The sequence below is a fragment of the Macrobrachium nipponense genome, chromosome 9 (assembly GCF_015104395.2).
Source record: "Macrobrachium nipponense isolate FS-2020 chromosome 9, ASM1510439v2, whole genome shotgun sequence".
Lineage (NCBI taxonomy): Eukaryota > Metazoa > Arthropoda > Malacostraca > Decapoda > Palaemonidae > Macrobrachium > Macrobrachium nipponense.
The window spans coordinates 23,126,159-23,146,185 of NC_061110.1; the positions used below are offsets into that span (position 1 = coordinate 23,126,159).

Here is a 20,027-nt window from a genome sequence, read left to right on the forward strand (position 1 = left end):
GGGAGGCGGGGTATTGAGGAGGTGATCGTTAGGGTTGTCGCCCCTCCATGAAGCCCACCACGACGCCCTACGTGCCAGGCACGGTTTCTTGGACCGGCCAGGACGTTATGCGCAAGTGGATGGGGAAGACCGAGAGGGCTGTCGCTGTTCCCCCTTCTTAGGAGGAGGGTTCTCGGAATATGCTCTTGTTCGAAGGGCTTAACGGTCCCACTCTGCAAGATGCTGTGACTTCCGAGATCCCCAGAGGAACTTTGCCGAGGTTACGGCGCTGATTCGTCAGCACAATGACCTCGGGAAGGATCGCCGCTCCCACCAGCAGAGCCACGTCTCGGCTCGAGTCGTTTTGGGGCCCGAGAGGGAATCCAAATCGACGGTGGGTCTGCCGCGATCGGAGCTTGCCGACTGGGTGGAGCCAGGTAGTCTCTCGTCTCCGGACAAGGAGGCTCTCTCGGTTCTGGACGGTCGAACAAGCTCCTTCACCTCCTCTAACTGCGACAGAGGCGTTTCTACGTGTCTTCGGACATCGTATTTATATATCCCTTCGGTCCTCCTGAGGTTTCGACCTCGACGAGGACTGGAATGAGTCGGAGCGGTATCGGCTCTCTCCTGTCAGGTGTCGATCAGCCCCACCCAGACGACGTTCACAGTGGCGGCAGACCCTTACCTACAGTGAGAGTTCGTAACCCTCCTCGGGAAAACGTTTTCTCCTGACGATACGTTTTCCCCAGACTCTGAGAGGCCATCGCCGCAAGCAAGATGGCTGCTCCTGCTCTTCTCCAACTGCTAGTTCCACTGGGAAGGCGAGCGAGTATCCAATTCCTCCCCCATTCCCTCTCTCCTTACGGCTACGAGGGAAAGGGGAGGGATCCTACAGAGATTTCTCTGTAAGATCCCACGTTAGGGGCTGCGCTACGTAAGCCCCGGTCATTGAGGAGGGATCCTGCCAGCCATTGGGACCCGGTCCAACAGCAGGCGTACGTCCAGGGGCATCGAACGACGTAGCATGGAGACAGGAGATCAAGGACCATGCTGAGCAAGAGAGCTGTAGAAATCGGTAGGGATCAATCACCGGGCTTTACAGCCGACTCTTCCTGGTGGAAAAGTCTACAATAGGCTGGCGCCCAGTGATAGATCCCTCTTCCCCGAACCGGTTGTTCGCCAGACCCGGTTCACGATGGAGACGGCACGCTCAGTGCTCGACTCTATCAGGGAGAACGATTTCATGCTTGCAGTGGACTTGAAGGATGCGGATCTACAAATACCCATCCATCAGTCCTCCAGAAAGTACCTCCGCTTCATCCTCGACGGGACGGTGTACCAGTTCAGGCCACGTTGCTTCGGTCTCTCAACCGCCCCACAGGTGTTCACGCGAGTGTTCACTCTGGTGTCTGCTTGGGCCCATTCGCACGGGATACGTCTGATGAGGTATCTCGACGATTGGTTAGTCCTGGCGAGCTCCCGCTCGCAGTTGTTACAGGACAGGGATCGACTGCTCGAGTTCTGTCGCGATCTGGGGATCGTTCTGAACGTCGAAAAGTCCGATCTCGAGCACAAGTCAGAGGATGAAGTACCTGGGTATTGCTGATCGACACGGTAGCAGATTCAGGGAGGCAGCCAACCAGTTCCTGTCTCGGCAGGAACAGGTAGCTCAGCAATGGCAAGTCGTGATCGGAGACCTGTCGTCACTCTGGAAGCCGTCCCTAAACGGGCGTCTTCACCTGCGGTCTCTTCAGGGAGACCAAGGAGAGTTGGTCACAGGCGACGGATCCCCCAAGCCTTCCATGGTCACTGACACAGAGGTGAGGCAGGACCTAGCCAGGTGACTGGACGACAGGAACCCTTAAGAGAGTGCCCTCCGGGTACTCTCCCCCCGGACATGCAGCTGCTCTCAGACGCATCGACCGAGGGATGGGGGTGGTGCACACCTGGAAGTTTGCGGACTTCAAGGAGTGTGGTACGAGAACGACAAGCACCTTCACATCAATGTACTGAACTAAAGGCAGCGTTCCTCGCTCTCCAAGAGTTCCAGGACCGCTTGATGAGACACTCAGTGGTGTTGATGTACGACAACACCACGGTGGTGGCTTACGTCAACAAACAGGGGGGCCTAGTGGTCTCTCCCGTTGTATCAGTTGACTCGGCAGGTGCACGAGTGGGCCGCGAGGCACTCAATAGAGCTGTCGGCACACTACATTCCAGGGAAGGAATGTAGTAGCAGACACGCTCTAGCCGTCGGGATCAGGTGATAAGGGGACCGAATGGTCTCTACACCAGGACGTGGCGGAAAGGCTCTCGACCTGTGGGGGCGACCAGTCGAGGATCTGTTTCGCCATCCGGCACATCAGGAAGCTCCAGGTGTTCTTCTCGGCCGTGCCGGATCCATGGGCAGCTGCAGAGGACGCTCTTCAACACCCGTGGGACAACCTCTTCGCCTATGCCTTTCCCCCGTTCAGCCTGATTCACAAGGTGATCAGTCGAGCACTGGTCATCCCGAATCTCAGGATGATCCTGATGGCTTCCAAATGGCCACAGGCCATTTGGTATCCGGACCTGCTGGCTCTTCTCGCAAGAGAACCGAGAGGAGATTCCCCATTGGCACAACCTTCTCGCCAGCCACACGTCGAGCGGTACCACCGAGCAGTCCAGTCCTACGTCTTCACGGCTGGCTGTTATCCACCTTCTCTTGCATACGAGAAGCTTTTTTCGTAGCGCAGCAACAGAGATGGCTGGAAACGTCCGTCAGTCCTCTGCAGCTGTGTACCAGGGGGAAGTCGGCCGTCTTCGGTGGTTGGTGTCGTAGACGGGGGCCTATCTCTTCTCAGAGCCAATCTTCAGCAGGTAGCGGATTCCTCGTTTTTTCTTCGCCGAGGAAGCTCTCTAAGTTCCCAACAGTCAAGGATACAGAGCCGCCTTGTCGCTCCTCCTGAAACTGACGGGATTGGACATCTCGAACTCGTTCGAGATCTCCTTGCTTAGGAGCAGCTTCCAAAAAAGGTCTTGCCAACCACCCGGGAAAATCAAATGACCCTCGTCTTGCTGGACCTGGCATCGGCGAAGAGAGTACGGGAGCGTCATGCAGATAATGATACGGATTAGATGCTGCTTGTCCTGGGGAGGACGCTACGTCGCTATCTGAAGAGAACTCGACACCTCGGGCCTGAGTGTCGACGCCCTCTCCGTTAGCAAGGGGGTCAACAAGAAAGAAAGTATCAAGAACACTCTTTCGTCCTGGCTGCGGTGAGGTCTTTCAGGAGGGGGCGGTTAGGAGGCTGATGGCAGTGACGACATCCGTACGTCCCGTCCGAGAAACTCACGAAGTCAGAAGTGTTGGCCCCTCGTTGGCGTTTCGTAAGAACTTCTCCGTGGCGCAGGTATGGAAGGTGGGGTCTGGTACAACCAGACCACCGGCAACTTCCTTATACCTCTTGGATATTGCCCATAGGTCCTTGATCGGTTTCCTTAGGACCTGTGGTGGCTGCTCAACACGTCGTCTAGCTAACCCAGACCCTAGCAGGCTGAACAGCATCGAGGTCCTGGTGGGACTGTAGAATAGATAGTGATGAGAAAGTGACTGGCTTCTCTTCTATCTTTTCTTCCTCTACCTGTGGGTAGAGGGATACGGTCATCACCCTGCTGGATAAGGACGAGATGCCGGTGAGCTATATGACAGAGCCCCATCCTATCCCTTTCACGAGGGATGGGAGCAGAATATCCACCACCTTCCTTCTACAAGGGGGGGAATAAGTGGATGCCTACAAGAGTCAAAACCATGACTTTAACTTTGCTCCTGTACAGGAACAAGTTCTTACATTGCTGGTACGAAGAGATACGCTTGCCTCTCTCTTAGTACTCGGTCCAGAGGTCTGACCGTTGATCCTGCGGTGCACACCCCGATCAATCGGACAGAGGCTTGGATCCCTCCCTCGCTCTTACGACCATGGAGGCTTCCAAGGTTGGGCGAACACCAGTATGTTCACAAAAGACTCAGATTCCACCCACCAAGAAGTGAGTCTTCCTATTGTAAAAGGACCGAAGGTTTGTATGCCGTGTCGGAACAAATGACAATTTGTCTAAAATTGCATTTTTCCTAACTATACAAACCTGAGGTCCTTTTACACATAGCCCCACCTCATGCCACCCCTCACTCTGCAGTTTTTGCTTGGGCCAAAAGCAAAAGTGATTTGTTTACCTCCCAGTCGCGCGCGCGCGGCCTGTCGGACAAGCAGTTAACTACCGAACCCCTTGTTCGAAAGCTTACGACCTATCCAGCTGCGCTAGTACCTTCCTATTGTAAAAGGACCTCAGGTTTGTATAGTTAGGAAAAATGCAATTTTAGACAAATTGTCATATTGAAGTTAAAGATGATCTTATGAAAGAAGGCATTGTATGTTGCTTTGGTCTACTCAACACAGTCGGGGAGACCAGAAGAAGAAAATCAGGATTTTTTTTTTTTTTAAAGGTTTTTAGTTGTAGTGACAGTGTCAGAAGGGATACTGTTAGGAGAAGACCTCAGTGTCCACATAGGAATGTATAGAGCTGGTTTTGAAGATGTGATTGAAAGATATTACTTTGGGGAAAAGAAATCAGGAGGGAGAGGGGGGAGAAACTGTACTAGAACTCAGCCAAGCAAAGGATTAAAGTAGCAGTTTCTAAACTCAGTATTTAAGATTATAAGAAACCAAGAGAGGAGTTGATAACATACAGGAGTGCAGAAACTGAAATAGGTATAACAGTAATTTTATTGTGATGCTCATACAACATATTGCTGCAATTTGATTCAATTGTAATGAACAAAAAGAAAATTAAAGTTATTCAAAAAGAATACAGGCAGTCCCCGGGTTATGACGGGGGTCCGTTCTTAAGACGCGTCGTAACCCGAAAATCGTCGTAAGCCGGATCGACGTTCTTGAAAACATGTCAACAGGGAAAATTTCACTAATTTGCAATTTTTCTTAGGGCCGTATCTCTAAAATTATCACTAATTTACTTTTTTTCATGTGCAACACTGTGTATTCACAAATTACTGTATATTTTCATTAAAATACAAGAGAGAGAGAGAGAGAGAGAGAGAGAGAGAGAGAGAGAGAGAGAGAGAGAGAGAGAGAGAGAGAGAGAGGGGGGGGGGGGAGAGAGAGATTACATAAAACCATTAAATTTGTTGACCATTGTATGGCATTGTTAAGCTCCGAGTGTCACTGGAGTTATGAGGTAGGGAAATTGATACAGAAAAAGACGAAGGGAAGAATTTTCTTTTGAAATTAGTTATCATATTATTACTACTTCTATTATTATTATTATTATTATTATTTGAAAATATAATAAACACGTGCATCTACCATAAAAATTCTCTCATCTCAGTAAGAAAGAGGAATTATCCTTACAATGAAATGGGAAAGGTCATTTTCATCTCTTTAAAATACGACCATTATGAATTTTGTAATTAAAGTTTTATTATTATTCATTATTATTATTATTATTATTATTATTATTATTATTATTATTATTATTATTATTATTATTATTATTATTAAATAACTGAAATTATCAATAAGCATTTTACATACTAGTACCATAAAAATTCTTTTCATCTCGGTAAAAGAGAGAGAGAGAGAGTGTTTATCTCTCTCTGTTCTCTCAAAAAATACTTACAACGCTTCCAGCGAAAGAGAGGGGGGGAGTTACCACTATGGCACATTATTATCTTGTGTGGCAAAAGAGAGAGAGAGAGAGAGTTACCACTATGGCACATTATTATCTTGTGTGGCAAAAGAGAGAGAGAGTTAACCTTAATTAAAAGTGACATGGATAGATTAGTACGTATTGTATTTTCTTTAAAATACTATCACATATGAATTTTGTAATTACAGTTATTATTATTATTATTTGAAAGTATTAAAAACAAATAGTAACAAGTACATAAAAAAATCTCGAGTCTCAGTAAATGAGAGAGAGAGAGAGAGAGAGAGAGAGAGAGAGAGAGAGAGAGAGAGAGAGAGAGAGAGAGAGAGAGAGAGAGAGAGAGAGAGAGAGATATTTCATGAACACCTGATTGCAACATTGCAGCTCTTCCCTCTCCTGGCTGTCACAGAACTTGATATATCTGACAGTTTTAGTACCTGGATCTCGAGAAAAGGTTACTGAAAGAAGACTGGATTTCCTTCATTCTTCCATAATTTTTTAAATATAAGCTAAAATCTTTACTAATTCACTATGGTATTTTCTTTAATGAATTGATATTATTGCTGTATAAATAATATTAATATTTGAAAATAGTAAATCATTTATTTATCATACAAAAAAACTACATCTTTGTAGTAGAGAGAGAGAGAGGAAGAGAGAGAGAGGAGAGATGAGAGAGAGAGAGAGATGAGAGAGAGAGAGAGAGAGAGAGAGAGAGAGAGAGAGAATTATTATTTTTATTATGTGATATCATTTCTTTTTTTCAACTTATTTTAAATCTTACTAATACAGTATTTAATCAAAATTAATATTTGAAATTAGTAAATCATTTTGTATTATAAAATGTATTTAGTCATGAAAATAAACATCAAAATACAATAATTAGTGATTATTTTCGTCGGAAAATACAGAGAGAGAAGAGAGAGAGAGAGAGAGAGAGAGAGAGAGAGAGAGAGAGAGAGAAACTGTGCTAAACTATAAAGGATTCTTATCATAGTATGCGTTTTTTAAAAGCGTCGTTAACTCGGAGCATCGGAAGCGTCAGCGTCGTAACCTCAGAACAAGTGTCGTAACCCAGGCGGATTTTTCAATGAATATTTAAGAAAAAGCGTCGTAACCTCGGAACGTCGTAAACCGGACCCGTCGTAAACCGGGGACCGCCTGTAAAAACATAGAAACTAAAAACAAGATTTAGAAACTTTCAGAAAATATAGCATGCTAAAGTGGCCACTGACAAGTACTGTTAGACTAAGTAATTTTGCTATGAAATGCAACAATTACAGTCTTGCCTATTTTATAGCATTTACAGAATAGTTATGTATTTCATAGGCTGCAATTAACTTCATCCCTATTATAGAAAAAACCTTCAAGCTAGGCCTGTGAAAGTTAAGGTTTTTAGCTAAGTGATCTAGTTAGGAAGGCAAAAAAAAAAATTTCTAAAATCCTAGATCACAAGCTCACTAGCTCAAATCTTAAAAGCAGTTTAAAGGTATTAACATTAAATTACGTGCTAAGAGTATTTTTCTTAGATACCATGATACTTTGAGAATCACTCAAAGATGGTGAACCATTAGTATGTACGTACTATATCTAATTTGTTTTAGAAAACTGGTGTGAACAAATTTATTGTATGTTTCTTGCAGATTGTTCCTTTGCAAAACTTTCCAAATAATTCCTAACATCATAACATAAAATAGTAAAATAGAATATGACTTATCATCACATTTGAACTTGAAGTATAAATGGAATAGTATTGAAATGTGAAGAACATAAAATAATCGCAAACTTTTACAAAGTTGAAGACCCTTGTTTAGAATTAAAAGAAATCTAAACAGTCTTTGAAGTTATTTGTAGTTCAAAACCCCAACAACCTCAGTTAGAAAAGTACTTAAGGAGGATTTTATTTTTTTCATTATTTACTCTTATTTTTCCCATCTTATATGAGATTGGTGCCTACTGAAGTCAAGTGAATTACATATTAGCACAGTATACTTAATTTCAGTAGCTTAACGGAATTGGTTTAATAAGAAATTCTTTTGTAATATTGATGTGAAGTTTGCTGTTTTAGGTGCGGCTTGACATTTCTTGTGAAGTTAGTGAGGATAGTGTGGTTCATGCTTTGCATCTTCTTCATCCTCGCTTGGAGGCCCAACTCATGTTGGCAAAGCAGGTTTGATATATTGCTTTATTTCCAAAGAAAATACATTAAAGAATTTGAACCGTTAACTTTGATTTGTAAGTGAAATATCTTGAACTTTTTTACCAGAAATAATGAGCATGTTGTAAATGTTAAGTTATAGAAATGCACATAAGATAAACAGAATCATAGAACACGTTAAATAGGAAAAATGTATTCAAGATTATTGCTGTTAGTTAGTAATCTGAGGATGGGAAGGTTTTTTATTTTCATCTATTTAGAAACAACCATAATGTACCCATGCTAAAAGATAGTGTTGATGTTACGTAAAGACTTGCACAGTAGCGCTTCAACATTACCTGGAGAAACCAGGTAGCAAAGGGAAAAGATGATAGATTATCTTGATTTGTTCATGCATAATTTTTCTTTCACAAAAAAGTTTATGAAATAGATTCAAATTATTGTGGAACATATATACTGGTGACAGTTATTTTTGATTAAACAAATGCTGGTAACTTTGCAATTTTAGCAACTTTTATAAAAGTAATTTTACCACACAATACTTGAAAAGGAAGTTGAGAAGGACAGTAAAATCATTCAGATTTTCTAGAATGAATTGCTTTCAATTATACTGCAAAAAGGGAGTGCATGTGCTTGCAAGATGTCTCATTTGGTCAGATGAGTCTAGAGGCCTCTTAAATACTTGAAAACTCATGGATTACCTAAAAGCAAAGCCCAACAATTGCATGAAGCCAGCATAATTTATGTCCAACTATCCAACTATATCTTGAACAGCTGTGTAGTGGTGGAGTGTGTTTTTATAAAAATAATATAAGTTACTTTGCTTGTTTGATGAATTAAAAAAACCATAGCAGTATTTCTTCTCAAATAATATTGTGACATACAATAATTATTTAGAAAGTGGGAAAATACCATAGCAACACTTTCCCATAAGTTTGTTGAATAACTACAATAACTGTCATATTTGGATTAATAAATAATTAGTGCATATGCACATGCTAATAGAACTTCATTGGGCATTTTTATATCTGGAGATTGTATGAAGAGTAGTACTTCTGTAATCTAAAATTATTTTTTTTTGTACATGAACTTCCCTGCCAGATATATACATAGCTTGGCTTACGACTCTGATGTCACGACAGAAAATTTAAAACTCGCGGCACACGCTACAGGTAGGTCAGGTGATCTACCTTACCCGCCGCTGGTGGCGGGTGTAAGAACCAATCCCCCTTTCCAGCCAGATTTTCTCTGTCGTCTGGCTGACAGCACCTGCTGTTAAGTCCTCTCGATAGTGGATTTATTCTCGTTGCCGACGATTTTTGGATTGACTCTTTTGGTGAAGTACCCTTTGTCCGTTGGCTTGGCATACGCTATTTTGGATAGTTTTTTTTTTATTGTTCTTTGGTTTTTTCTTATAATGGCTGAGACTGAGATTAAGAAATCTTCTATGTTTAGAGTATGTTCGATGAGTGAATGTAAGGTGAGGCTTCCTAAAGCTTCTGTAGATCCTCACAGTGTGTGTATGAGTTGTAGAGGGAATGAATGTTCTCTCATTAACCCCTGTAAAGAGTGTGAAAGGTTGGATGAGGATGGATGGAAGTCTCTTTCTTCCTACTTAAGGAAGTTAGAGAAGGATAGGGCTCGTAAGGCTTCTTCTAGGAGCTCGAGTAGATCGCCTGTTAGCGAACGTGATGTTGAGAACCCTATCGTAGACGTAGTTCCCTCTCCCGTTTCAGCCCCTGCTCCCAGCTTTGAACCTGAAGATTCGTGTTCTGAGATGGCTTCTTTGAGAGACACGGTAAGGAGCAATGAGAGCAAAAGACGCTCTCATAAAGGTAAGAGTGACAGTGCCAGTGAACAGTGCAGTGCCCCTAGTGCTTCCAGGCCTAGACCTCTTCCAGACTCCCAGACCCAGTGGAGGAGGAAAGTCGAAAGCCGCAGGAAGGTTAGGGAGAACCCCCACCGTTCAGGCGTCCCTTCGGCAGATCCTGTTGCTCGTTCCCAGGCTGCCTTGGATCGAACCAAGAAGGAGGTGTGCGCCAGTGTTTCTCGTCTTCTTCGTCGCCTTCTCCTAAGCGTAGATGGAGCGCCTCGGAGTCCTCTCGCCCTCTCAAGAGAACTTGGAAGGAACCTTGCGCCCTTCCTTCCAGCCCCGAATCCTTCTGGGAAGAGCCGGAGTTCGAGCGTAAAAGAACCAGGAGATCTCAAGAATCCTCTTCTCCTTTCCATGCTCGGGCCTCTCCTCCAGTCGAAGAGTTTGAGAGATCGCCTGCGCGCATCTTGGCGGGTCTGCAGGCGCAGATTTCAGCTTTGGCCGACTCCTTAGCAGTGACTTCTCGCCGTCGGAAGGACGTCTCGCTTCCGGTGAAGAAGTCGAAGAAAGACTCTGCGGATTTCTCGCCTCCTGCAGGAAGGGTTCAAGAGCCTCGCAGTAGAGACTCTTACATTCAAGAGAACGTCAGAGATCGCTCTCCGAGCAGGCGCTCCTCTCCCCCCAGCAGGCGTCTTGAACATGACAGGCGCAAGGAGCTTGACAGGCGTTCTTCTCCGGAGTACCGCTCTTCTAGATTTAAACATGGAGAATTAGAGGATCGATTCGCTTACAGTAGGCGCTATTCCCCAAAGATCCGCGCTACTTCTAGCAAGCGTCAAGAGCTTGACAGGCGCCAGGAACCTCGTATTTTACAGGATCGTGGTAGGCGCACTTCGCCTGGAAGCCGCTCTCCTTTGGACAGGCGCTCGGAGACCAGTAGGCGTTTTTTCGCCAGGAATTCTCTCTTCCCCTGAGACTCGTTCGCCCTCTGTCAGACCAGAGAAGATGGTAGGCGCCAGATAAGACAATCTCCGCCTGGTGATCGCTCTCGACTGGACAGGCGCACAGAGCCTAGCAAGCGCTTCGCGTCTGATAGACAATCTTCTTCGGAAGGCTTTTCTCCTCGTGACAGGCGCCAAGAGCCTAGCAGGCGCAAGGAGCCTGATAGGTGCTCTTCTCCTACCAGGCGCTCTTCAGTTGACTCGGACATGGATATGGACAGGCGTGCCTCCTCTAGTGGGCGCTCTCCTAGTAGGCGCTCTCCCAGGAAAAGCTCCCCTCCAGGCAGCCGATCTTCCAAACGTCATTCTTCGGAAGAGGGACATGGTGCTTCCGAGGAAGATTTGCCAAGGGATTCTTCGGTTTCCTCTTACAAGAGACTTACCGACCTACTCTTACAAGAATTTGGGGATTCCCTTTCGGCTGTTGCTCCTCCGTCTCCTCCTTCATTATTTTCTACGGCGAAGACTACGAAGACGTCGTCGGTTGTCAAGATGAAACCTACGGTTTCAATGAAGAAGGCGCTTAAGAGCTTTGATGATTGGCTCGTCTCTAAGGAGGAGAAGGGGAAGACTGTCTTTTCTTTCCCACCTTCCAAGCTTACAGGAAAGATGGGATTCTGGTATGAGTCAGGGGAGTCTTTGGGTCTGACTCTTCCCTCTTCGGCAGACTCGGACTTCTCTTCGTTGGTGGATTCCGCGCATCGCTCGGCTCTTAATTCTGCGAAGATGACGTGGGGAATGAGCGAACTAGACCACCTTCTGAAGGGAATGTTCCGGGTCCTAGAAGTGTTGAACTTCCTCGACTGGACACTCGGAGTCTTGGCAAAGAAGACACAGGATCAAGAGTCTCTTTCGCCGGAGGATCTTCATTCAGTCCTGTCTTGCATGGACAAGGCAGTGAGAGATGGGTCTGGAGAGATAGCTTCGCTTTTTGGAGCTGGAGTTGTTAAGAAAAGGGCAGTATTCTGCTCCTTTTTAACCAAGGTTGTGTCTCATGCGCAGAGAGCTTCTCTGTTATACGCGCATCTTTCCCCGCAACTCTTCCCCAAGAAGATTATTAATTATATTTCCAGCGGTCTTTCGGCAAAGGCGACGCAGGATATGTTGGCTCGATCAGCAAGAATTCCTAAGGCTTCTTTTCAGCCTAAGATGAAGAAGGAAACGTCGAGCAAGCAAGAGCCCTTTCGAGGAAGGGGGGGGGGGGGTGGGGGGGGGGGGGGGGGGGGGGGCCCTTCTTATTCCCCACACTTATTCCTCCAGAGGAACGAGACCTCCTAGAAGAGGAAGGACCTTCTCTCGATCGATCAGATCGAAAAAATATTACCCGTGTCCTCCAGACTACAGTAGGTGCCAGACTGCTGAATTTTGCAGATGTCTGGGCACAGAAGGGGGCGGACAACTGGTCCCTCTCTATAGTCAAGAAAGGCTACTTCATTCCCTTTGTCTCGAGACCACCCTTGACCACTACACCAAGGGAGTTGGTGGCCAGGTACAAAGACCCTCACATGAATCAAGCCCTTGCTCTAGCAGTAGAGCTCATGCTGGAGAAGGAAGCGATAGAGATGGTGAAGGACCCTCTTTCCGCGGGTTTCTACAACCGTCTTTTCCTTGTTCCCAAGACCTCAGGAGGATGGAGACCGGTTCTGGACATAAGCACCCTGAACGTCTTTGTGAAGAAGAGGATGTTCGCAATGGAGACAACTTCTTCAGTATTAGCGGCCCTTCGTCCCGGGGACTGGATGGTGTCACTGGACCTTCAGGACGCTTACTTTCACGTGCCGATCCATCCTTCTTCGCGCAAGTTCCTAAGATTCATGTGGAAAGGGAAAGTTTTCCAGTTCAGGGCTTTGTGCTTCGGCCTATCCACAGCCCCCCAAGTATTCACAGGGCTAATGAAGAACATAGCACAATGGCTACATCTCGAAGGAGTGAGGGTGTCCCTATACTTGGACGATTGGCTGATCAGAGCCAAATCGAAGGAGAAATGTCTGGAGGACCTTCACATAACGTTGACCTTAGCAAGTTCTCTGGGTTTGTTGATAAACTTCGAGAAATCACAGTTAATCCCCAGCCAAGATCGTATCTATCTGGGGATTCGGATGGTTTCTCAGGTTTTTCGTGCGTATCCATCCCCAGAAAGGATAGCCCGTTGTTCAGAGAAGGTCGCAACCTTTTCTAGAGAAGATGTATGCACAGCGAGGGAGTGGATGAGTCTGTTGGACACTCTCCTCGCTGGAGCAATTCGTTTCTCTAGGGAGGTTGCACCTCAGACCCCTCCAGTTCTTTCTAAATTGGAACTGGAACCGCAGATCTCAGGGTCTAGATTTCATCTTCAAGATCTCGAACGAGATAAAGGAGGATCTCCGTTGGTGGGCAGACCCTCTTCTCTTCAAGGAAGGCATTTCCTTACAGTTGCAAGTTCCATGCTGGACGAGTGGTTTTCGCTCTCGGCTGCCAATCCGGTGGTCCGAAGTTCGATTCCCGGCTCTGCCAACGCGGAATAAGAGGAATTTATTTCTGGTGATAGAAATTCATTTCTCGATATAGTGTGGTTCGGATCCCACAATAAACTGTAGGTCCCGTTGCTAGGTGACCAATTGGTTCCTAGCCACATAAAAATATCTAAGCCTTCGGGCCAGCCCTAGGAGAGCTGTTAATCAGCTCAGTGGTCTGGTTAAACTAAGATATACTTAACTTAACTTACAGTTGCAGAACCCCAACCTAGTGTTATTTGCAGACGCGTCGGACAAAGGTTGGGGAGCGACTCTCGGCTTGAGAGAAGTGTCAGGCACCTGGGTGGGGGAACAGGTGTCCTGGCACATCAACAAAAAAGAACTGATGGCGATTTGGTTGGCCCTTAAAGCGTTTGAGCCCCTCGTCCAGAAGACTTCGGTTCAGATCAACTCAGACAACACCACAGCACTGCTTACATTCAGAAGCAGGGGGGGACTCACTCATTCTCCCTGTACGAAACAGCAAGAATGCTCCTTTGTGTCGGAGGAAAGGGAGATAAGTCTCCTCACCAGGTTTCGTACAGGGAGAAAGAAATATCAGAGGAGATCTGCTAAGCAGAAGAAACCAAGTCCTTCCCTCAGAGTGGACTCTGCACTTGGACTTATGCCAGAAGCTGTGGAAGACGTGGGCAGACCTCATCATGGACCTCTTTGCGACATCCAGGAACACAAGGATAGATCTGTACTGCTCCCCGATATCAGATCCGAAAGCAGTAACGGTAGACGCGTTCCTGATGGACTGGAAGAACTTAGACCTTTATGCATTTCCTCCTTTCAAGATTCTGGGGGAAACCCTAAGGAAATTCTCAGCATCGGAGGGAGCAAGGATGACCTTGATTGCTCCGTTCTGGCCCGCCCAGGACTGGTTCACAGAGGTACTGGAATGGTTGGTAGATATTCCAAGATCCCTGCCACTAAGAGTCGATCTGCTCAAACAGCCCCACTTCGACAGGTTTCACAAGAACCTCCCCGCTCTCAGTCTGACTGGATTCAGACTATCAAGAGTCTGGTCAGAGCTAAGGGCTTTTCGGCAAAGTCTGCAAGAGCAATTGCCAATGCACGTAGACCTTCCACCACCAGGGTCTACCAGTCGAAGTGGGATGTTTTTCGATGTTGATGCAGGAATCAGAACGTTTCCTCCTCCAGTACCTCTGTGACCCAAATAGCAGACTTTCTTATTTTCCTGAGGGAAAAATGCGGTCTGGTAGTCTCGACGATAAAGGGCTACAGGAGCATGCTATCTTCTGTGTTCAGACACAGGGGATTAAACATCTCTGAAGATAAGGATCTGCATGATTTAATCAAGTCGTTTGAGACTTCTAAAAGAACCTCTTGTTTAACCCCAAGCTGGAACCTGGACGTAGTATTATCGTTTCTGATGTCCTCGAGATTCGAACCTCCCCAATCAGCCTCTTTCAGAGACCTCTCTATGAAGACCTTGTTTCTCTGCGCTTTAGCTTCAGCTAAGAGAGTCAGCGAACTGCAAGCTCTGGAAGGAGATGTGGGGTTCCAAGGAGACTCCGCTGTTTGTTCGTTTCTCCCGTCTTTCCTGGCCAAGAATGAAAACCCCTCATCCCCTTGGCCCAGGAGCTTCGAGATAAAAAGCTTATCCTCCCTAGTTGGAGAGGACTTTTTGCCCTGTAAGGAGCCTAAAAGTTTTATCTCCAGAGGAAGAAAAGACTTGGGGCTAACTCAGACAACCTCTGGTGGTTCTGTAAGAGACCCAGTAGGCCTCTATCAAAGAATGCCCTGTCATTCTTTATTAGGAACCTTATTCAAGAAGCCCACGCATCTTGTAACCAGGATCAGTATAGACTTCTGAAAGTCAAGGCGCATGAGGTAAGGGCCATCTCGACGTCTTTGGCTTTCAAGAAGAATATGTCCTTACAAAACCTCATGAAAACGACTTTTTGGAGGTGTGAGTCGGTCTTCTCCAACCACTACCTGAAAGACATAAGAATTACGTATGAGAAGTGCTTTGGGTTAGGCCCGTACGTATCAGCGGATTCAGTGCTGGGGCAGGGAGCTGAAGCATATCCTTTTCAGATAATTTTTCCCTTGTTGTATTTGTATTGTATTTTTTGGTTATGGGAAGGAGGATGCAGGAGGCACCACCTCCTTTCGTATTTCTAACATTTGTGTTTTGGTTAGGTGATCGTTTGTGCTTGAAGCTCCTTGCATTGGTAGTGGACAGGCTCTGTCATTTAAGTGGGTTGATCCCCTTTGACAAGACCCTATCTGGATTCTACCAAGTAAGCGGAGTCAGTTCCCATTGGTAGACCCAAAGAGTTTTTCAGCTGTAGGTCACGCCCTGCTGTAACTCTTCAGGCAACGCAAACTTATAGACAGTAACTATGAAGTCTTCTGCCTAAATCAGGTAAGAACCAAGGGTATTTTTATTCCTTTAACATATGTTGTCTCCCCTTTCTCTGGACTTAAATGACTCTTTCCCTCCACCAGGGAAGTTCATGTACAAAAAAAATGATATTGTTAGTATACCAATAAAGTTTTTGTACATACTTACCTGGCAGATATATACGATTGATGGCCCTCCCAGCCTCACCTCAGGAGATAGGTGGAAGAGAAAATCTGGCTGGAAAGGGGGATTGGTTCTTACACCCACCACCCAGCGGCGGGTAAGGTAGATCACCTGACTTACCTGTAGCGTGTGCCGCGAGTTTTAAATTTTCTGTCGTGACGTCAGAGTCGTAAGCCAAGCTATGTACTATATATCTGCCAGGTAAGTATGTACAAAACTTTATTGTATACTAACAATATCATATTTATTCATAATCATGATTAAGTTTTCACATAAATTAATTCACTGGATGTAATTCTTGCAGGTATCTCTCATTGATGCCCTGAGAGAATTGGGGTCTCATGAGACAGATACAAGCTTCCTCTCACCAGAATATCAACATATTTTAGATAATGCTGATGACCTCATGGCTCAATACCGAAAACAACCATGTCATCTTGAGAGGCTTTATGGTAAGTGATATCTATAAAATTAATTGTTTTCTTTCTTTTTGTGATCAGTGTTGAAACATTAATAATATGGCATTTAATTTCAAGTTGTGAAAGGCAAGCAATTTCCTTGTCTTAGAAGGAAAAAGACCTATGTATTGAAATTCTTACATGCAACTGTATAAGAATGATTCTCTTGTGGAATTCTTATACAGTTGGATCCTGGATGAGGAGTTTAATTTTAACAATCTGTGATTTTCCTGAGAAATAAATATTGGATATGTGACTTAAAATAGATACTACTGCCACCCTTCTTTCTGGAAAAGGGTTTAACAACCAATAACTTGGGTCTAATACCTGACAACCTTTTTTGTAAGGCATTTCAGCCTTGAATCCTCACTTTTATTTCAAGTAAGAGCCAATATAACATTTCCCACTCTCATTATTTTCTCTTATTATTTAATGCTTTTTTACTGTAGCTGTTTCCCATCTTCGCTAATTATAGTGTATGTTGTACTTTTTTATGTTCAACTGGGATTTCTCCTTGGTTGCACTTTTGAATTGATAGAATGGAATAGAATACATATAGAATTTAGGCCAAAGGCCAAGAAACTAATAGCAAAAAACTGGAGTTAAACTTTGCATTTACATTATGAATCAGTTGTTAGGAGAGCATAGAAAATAAGATGGAAGAAAAAGAACCACAAATGATTAAAGGTACAGGTAATGGAAAGAAAGGGGTTGCAACCGAGGGTGAAGGGGCACTGCAAAGAACCTTAAGCAATGCTTACAGTGCTCTACCCCCCTATAGGTCTTTTTAAATTAAGCTCACTTTGCTTTCCCATTTTGTCCAACCTCTGACTTACTCTCTCAGGAGTCCAAGAACAACACTCAGAACAAGTATTAGTAACATTACAAACATTAGCTTGACATCTCCTGCAAGTTGAATGAGGGTCAGTCTCAACCAAGGCAAGAAAACGAGAGCAAGGATAGTTACCAACACCAGGATATTTTCTCTGAGGCCTATAATCGGTCTTAGATGAGTTTTGGGTTTGCATTTTCAAAAGAAAAACAAGCACAAACACACAGTGTACCACTCTTTCACAAAATAAGCAATCAAACCAAAGAAAACATAGGCAAAAGAGAAGGAAAGCAGTGGCTTTGGTAGGAAGGACAACAGCACTTCCTGCTAGTAAGGCAGTAAGGAACAAACTGAATGTGTCATGGCATCATAGGTGAGAGAAGGTCGGCTGATGCTGCTTCTCTGATCTCATTGGCCGAACCTCATTGCCACCAATTCCTTGTTCTACAGTTTTATATGATTTTTACCGGTTTGCTGCTGGCGCTAAAAGATTCACGTTAAGACTGCATGGTTGTTAGCTTTGAAAAATGCAAATTGATTAAAAATTTGTCATACATGTCATATTGATAACTCAGGCAGAACTATCTCAAGAATTAGCCTGTGAATTTCAGTTGATGGGCTTCCAGTATTTTGTTCAGTTTGTAGTCTGTCCATCATCATAAATAGAAATGGGAAGTAGGTGATTTCTTGTAATAATAGTCTCACTACATATGTCTGAGTTAGGCTTATCCTTTTGTCTTTCTGCTTATGTTGGCACTATCCATTTGGGTTGGGTAGAGTTTGTACTTTTGAGAGTCATCTCTTACAAGTACTATCATAGATTGAGAAATGGAGTTCATGAAAAATATTTGGTATCTTTCTAAGGTAGGTACACAGTCAGTCATTTCCTATAGTTTTTATAAATGAAAGTTAAAGAATTTTCTTAACTCTGTAGCTGTTAACAGTTCCTTGAAAATTTTATGATTTTGTCATGCACTATGGAATTTTAGCCTGTTGAAGATAATTAAAGTTTGGTAAGTTTAAGTAACAAAGAGGTTTATGCATCTGGTTTGGTTACTGAAGTAGATTCCTATAAAAAAAATTGAGATAATAGACCCCAAGAGAAAAACCTGAATCACAAACCTGTGGCAGAAATTACAAACAATATTTTGTGGGGATACTATAAAACCCTGCCAGTTCTTTTAGTAAACATCAGAAATAATGGATTTGAATATAGATTATTAGCAAAAGCCATGCTTTGACTTTTAGCAACCTTGCAATAAAACCTTACATTAGCAGTGAACTGACTGAAAGTCAGTATCATTCGTACTAACACCGAAAAGAGCAAAATAAAATTCATTTAAATTACATATAGAGTGATGCAGATAGCAAACTTAATACCATAATGGAATCATAAGAGCATTAGTTGCCCTTATCCTCAAATAAATCAAATACCATACTCACATAAGTACAGTATTTAGCAAATTATCCTCTCAGTGAGACTGTAGTCTTTATATCCTTATGATTTTGAAAGTTAAATCCATGTGATAAATCTACAATTTCTACATGGAAATCCATTTATCTATCTCTCATTGCTAAATCCAAACATGCATAATTAAGCAGAAAATGGAAGTTGTGGTAGCTCATTCGATATCACCTGGACTTCACAGTTTGGTGGTCGCCAAGTTCAAGCCCTATGCAGGCAAGGGAGAATTTATTGGTAAATACAGCTTACTTGCGTGAGCTAGAGATGAAGATTTTGAAGAGCCAATAGATCTACCTGCTGAATCAGTACTATATAAGTTTGGTCTCTTGGACATTGTACACCAGTGAAATGGCCTGTCCCTTGCTTCTTCTGATCAGGAACAACTGTCAAAGCCTATAACTAATGGACACCATTCCAGATGCATGAATAATTCACTGATTTATGTTGCATGTGTATGTAATCTTATTTATGGACTGCTGTTTTCTCTTTAAGAGGGACTGAAGTGTCATGGACAAAATAGGACTGTGTAGTTGGTCAAATATATTTCTGAAGTTGAAACTAGAAATGGTACCATAACCAGAGTGAATTGCAGATCAGTTTGACCCGCCCCTTCCCAGGATACATTTCTACTTGGGAAGAAAAGTGAATTTACCATGATTGATATTGACACCTTAGCCCATGTTTTGTAGTATTTGGTGACCAGCATTCTCTGGATGTGAATCATTAAATAACACCTGGTTTTTTCATTTATATATCACCTAAAAGATTGTAGTGTAAACCTGTCAAATAGTGATAAAATTTTCTTCTAATGTTTTTGTACTTTTTCCCAATTTCAGGTATGATTACAGACCTGTACATTGACAAATTCAAGTTTAAAGGAGTCAATGTAAAGAGCCGTGTACCTCAGCTTCTAGAAATCCTTGACAATTATGGAAGCCTTGATCTCCAACATCTAGTAAATTTCTTTCAGTGTTAAGATGACATGAAAGAAATTTCATAAGTCTAAGCTAAACTTGCTTTTACAGCACATTTTTAGTATTGTATACATATATTTATTTTATTGTCTTTAGCTGTAAATAATTATCAGAATATATTTAAAAACAGCGAATGTGGTATTAGTGTCTATCACGCGTAGGTATGTGATCAGTTTGTATGTAGCATGTATGACTGCAAAATTATAGTTATAATATTTCATCATTGAAAAATGTGATATGCAGGTACAGCATATATATGTAGTTTTATTTATTTAGTCTACTTCCCATGATTCTTCTATTAACTGATACAGTTCACAGCTAGACTATTCTGTTTATTTGAATTTCATGTGCTCAAAGTTTTTCTTTCGGTCAATATCTAGTCATTTTTATGTTCTGGCGTTTCATCTTTATTTATTCAGAATCATCACACAAAGAATTATTTATTTTGTGCTTTGATTCAGTTTTTGCTCATGTAATTAGGTTAACTTTATTTGCAGATTGCATCACACTATTGTGCACCATTGGATACTTTGCAGGGTAAAAAATGGGTGCATTAGTTATGGATTATAACTTTGCAATGTAGTGTTACATCTCA

At 43.5% G+C, this 20,027-nt stretch overlaps 1 protein-coding gene across 1 annotated transcript in view; it reads left to right on the forward strand.

The window, feature by feature from the left end:
- Positions 1-19,588, forward strand: part of LOC135218031 (Bardet-Biedl syndrome 7 protein homolog) — a 197,305-nt gene extending 177,717 nt beyond the window's left edge. Inside the window, 3 exon segments of the mRNA XM_064254176.1 lie at positions 7,748-7,849; positions 16,008-16,155; positions 19,295-19,588. Of these exon segments, the coding sequence (XP_064110246.1) occupies positions 7,748-7,849; positions 16,008-16,155; positions 19,295-19,434 (390 nt within the window). The 3' untranslated portion in view covers positions 19,435-19,588.
- The last annotated feature ends 439 nt before the right edge of the window (positions 19,589-20,027 follow it).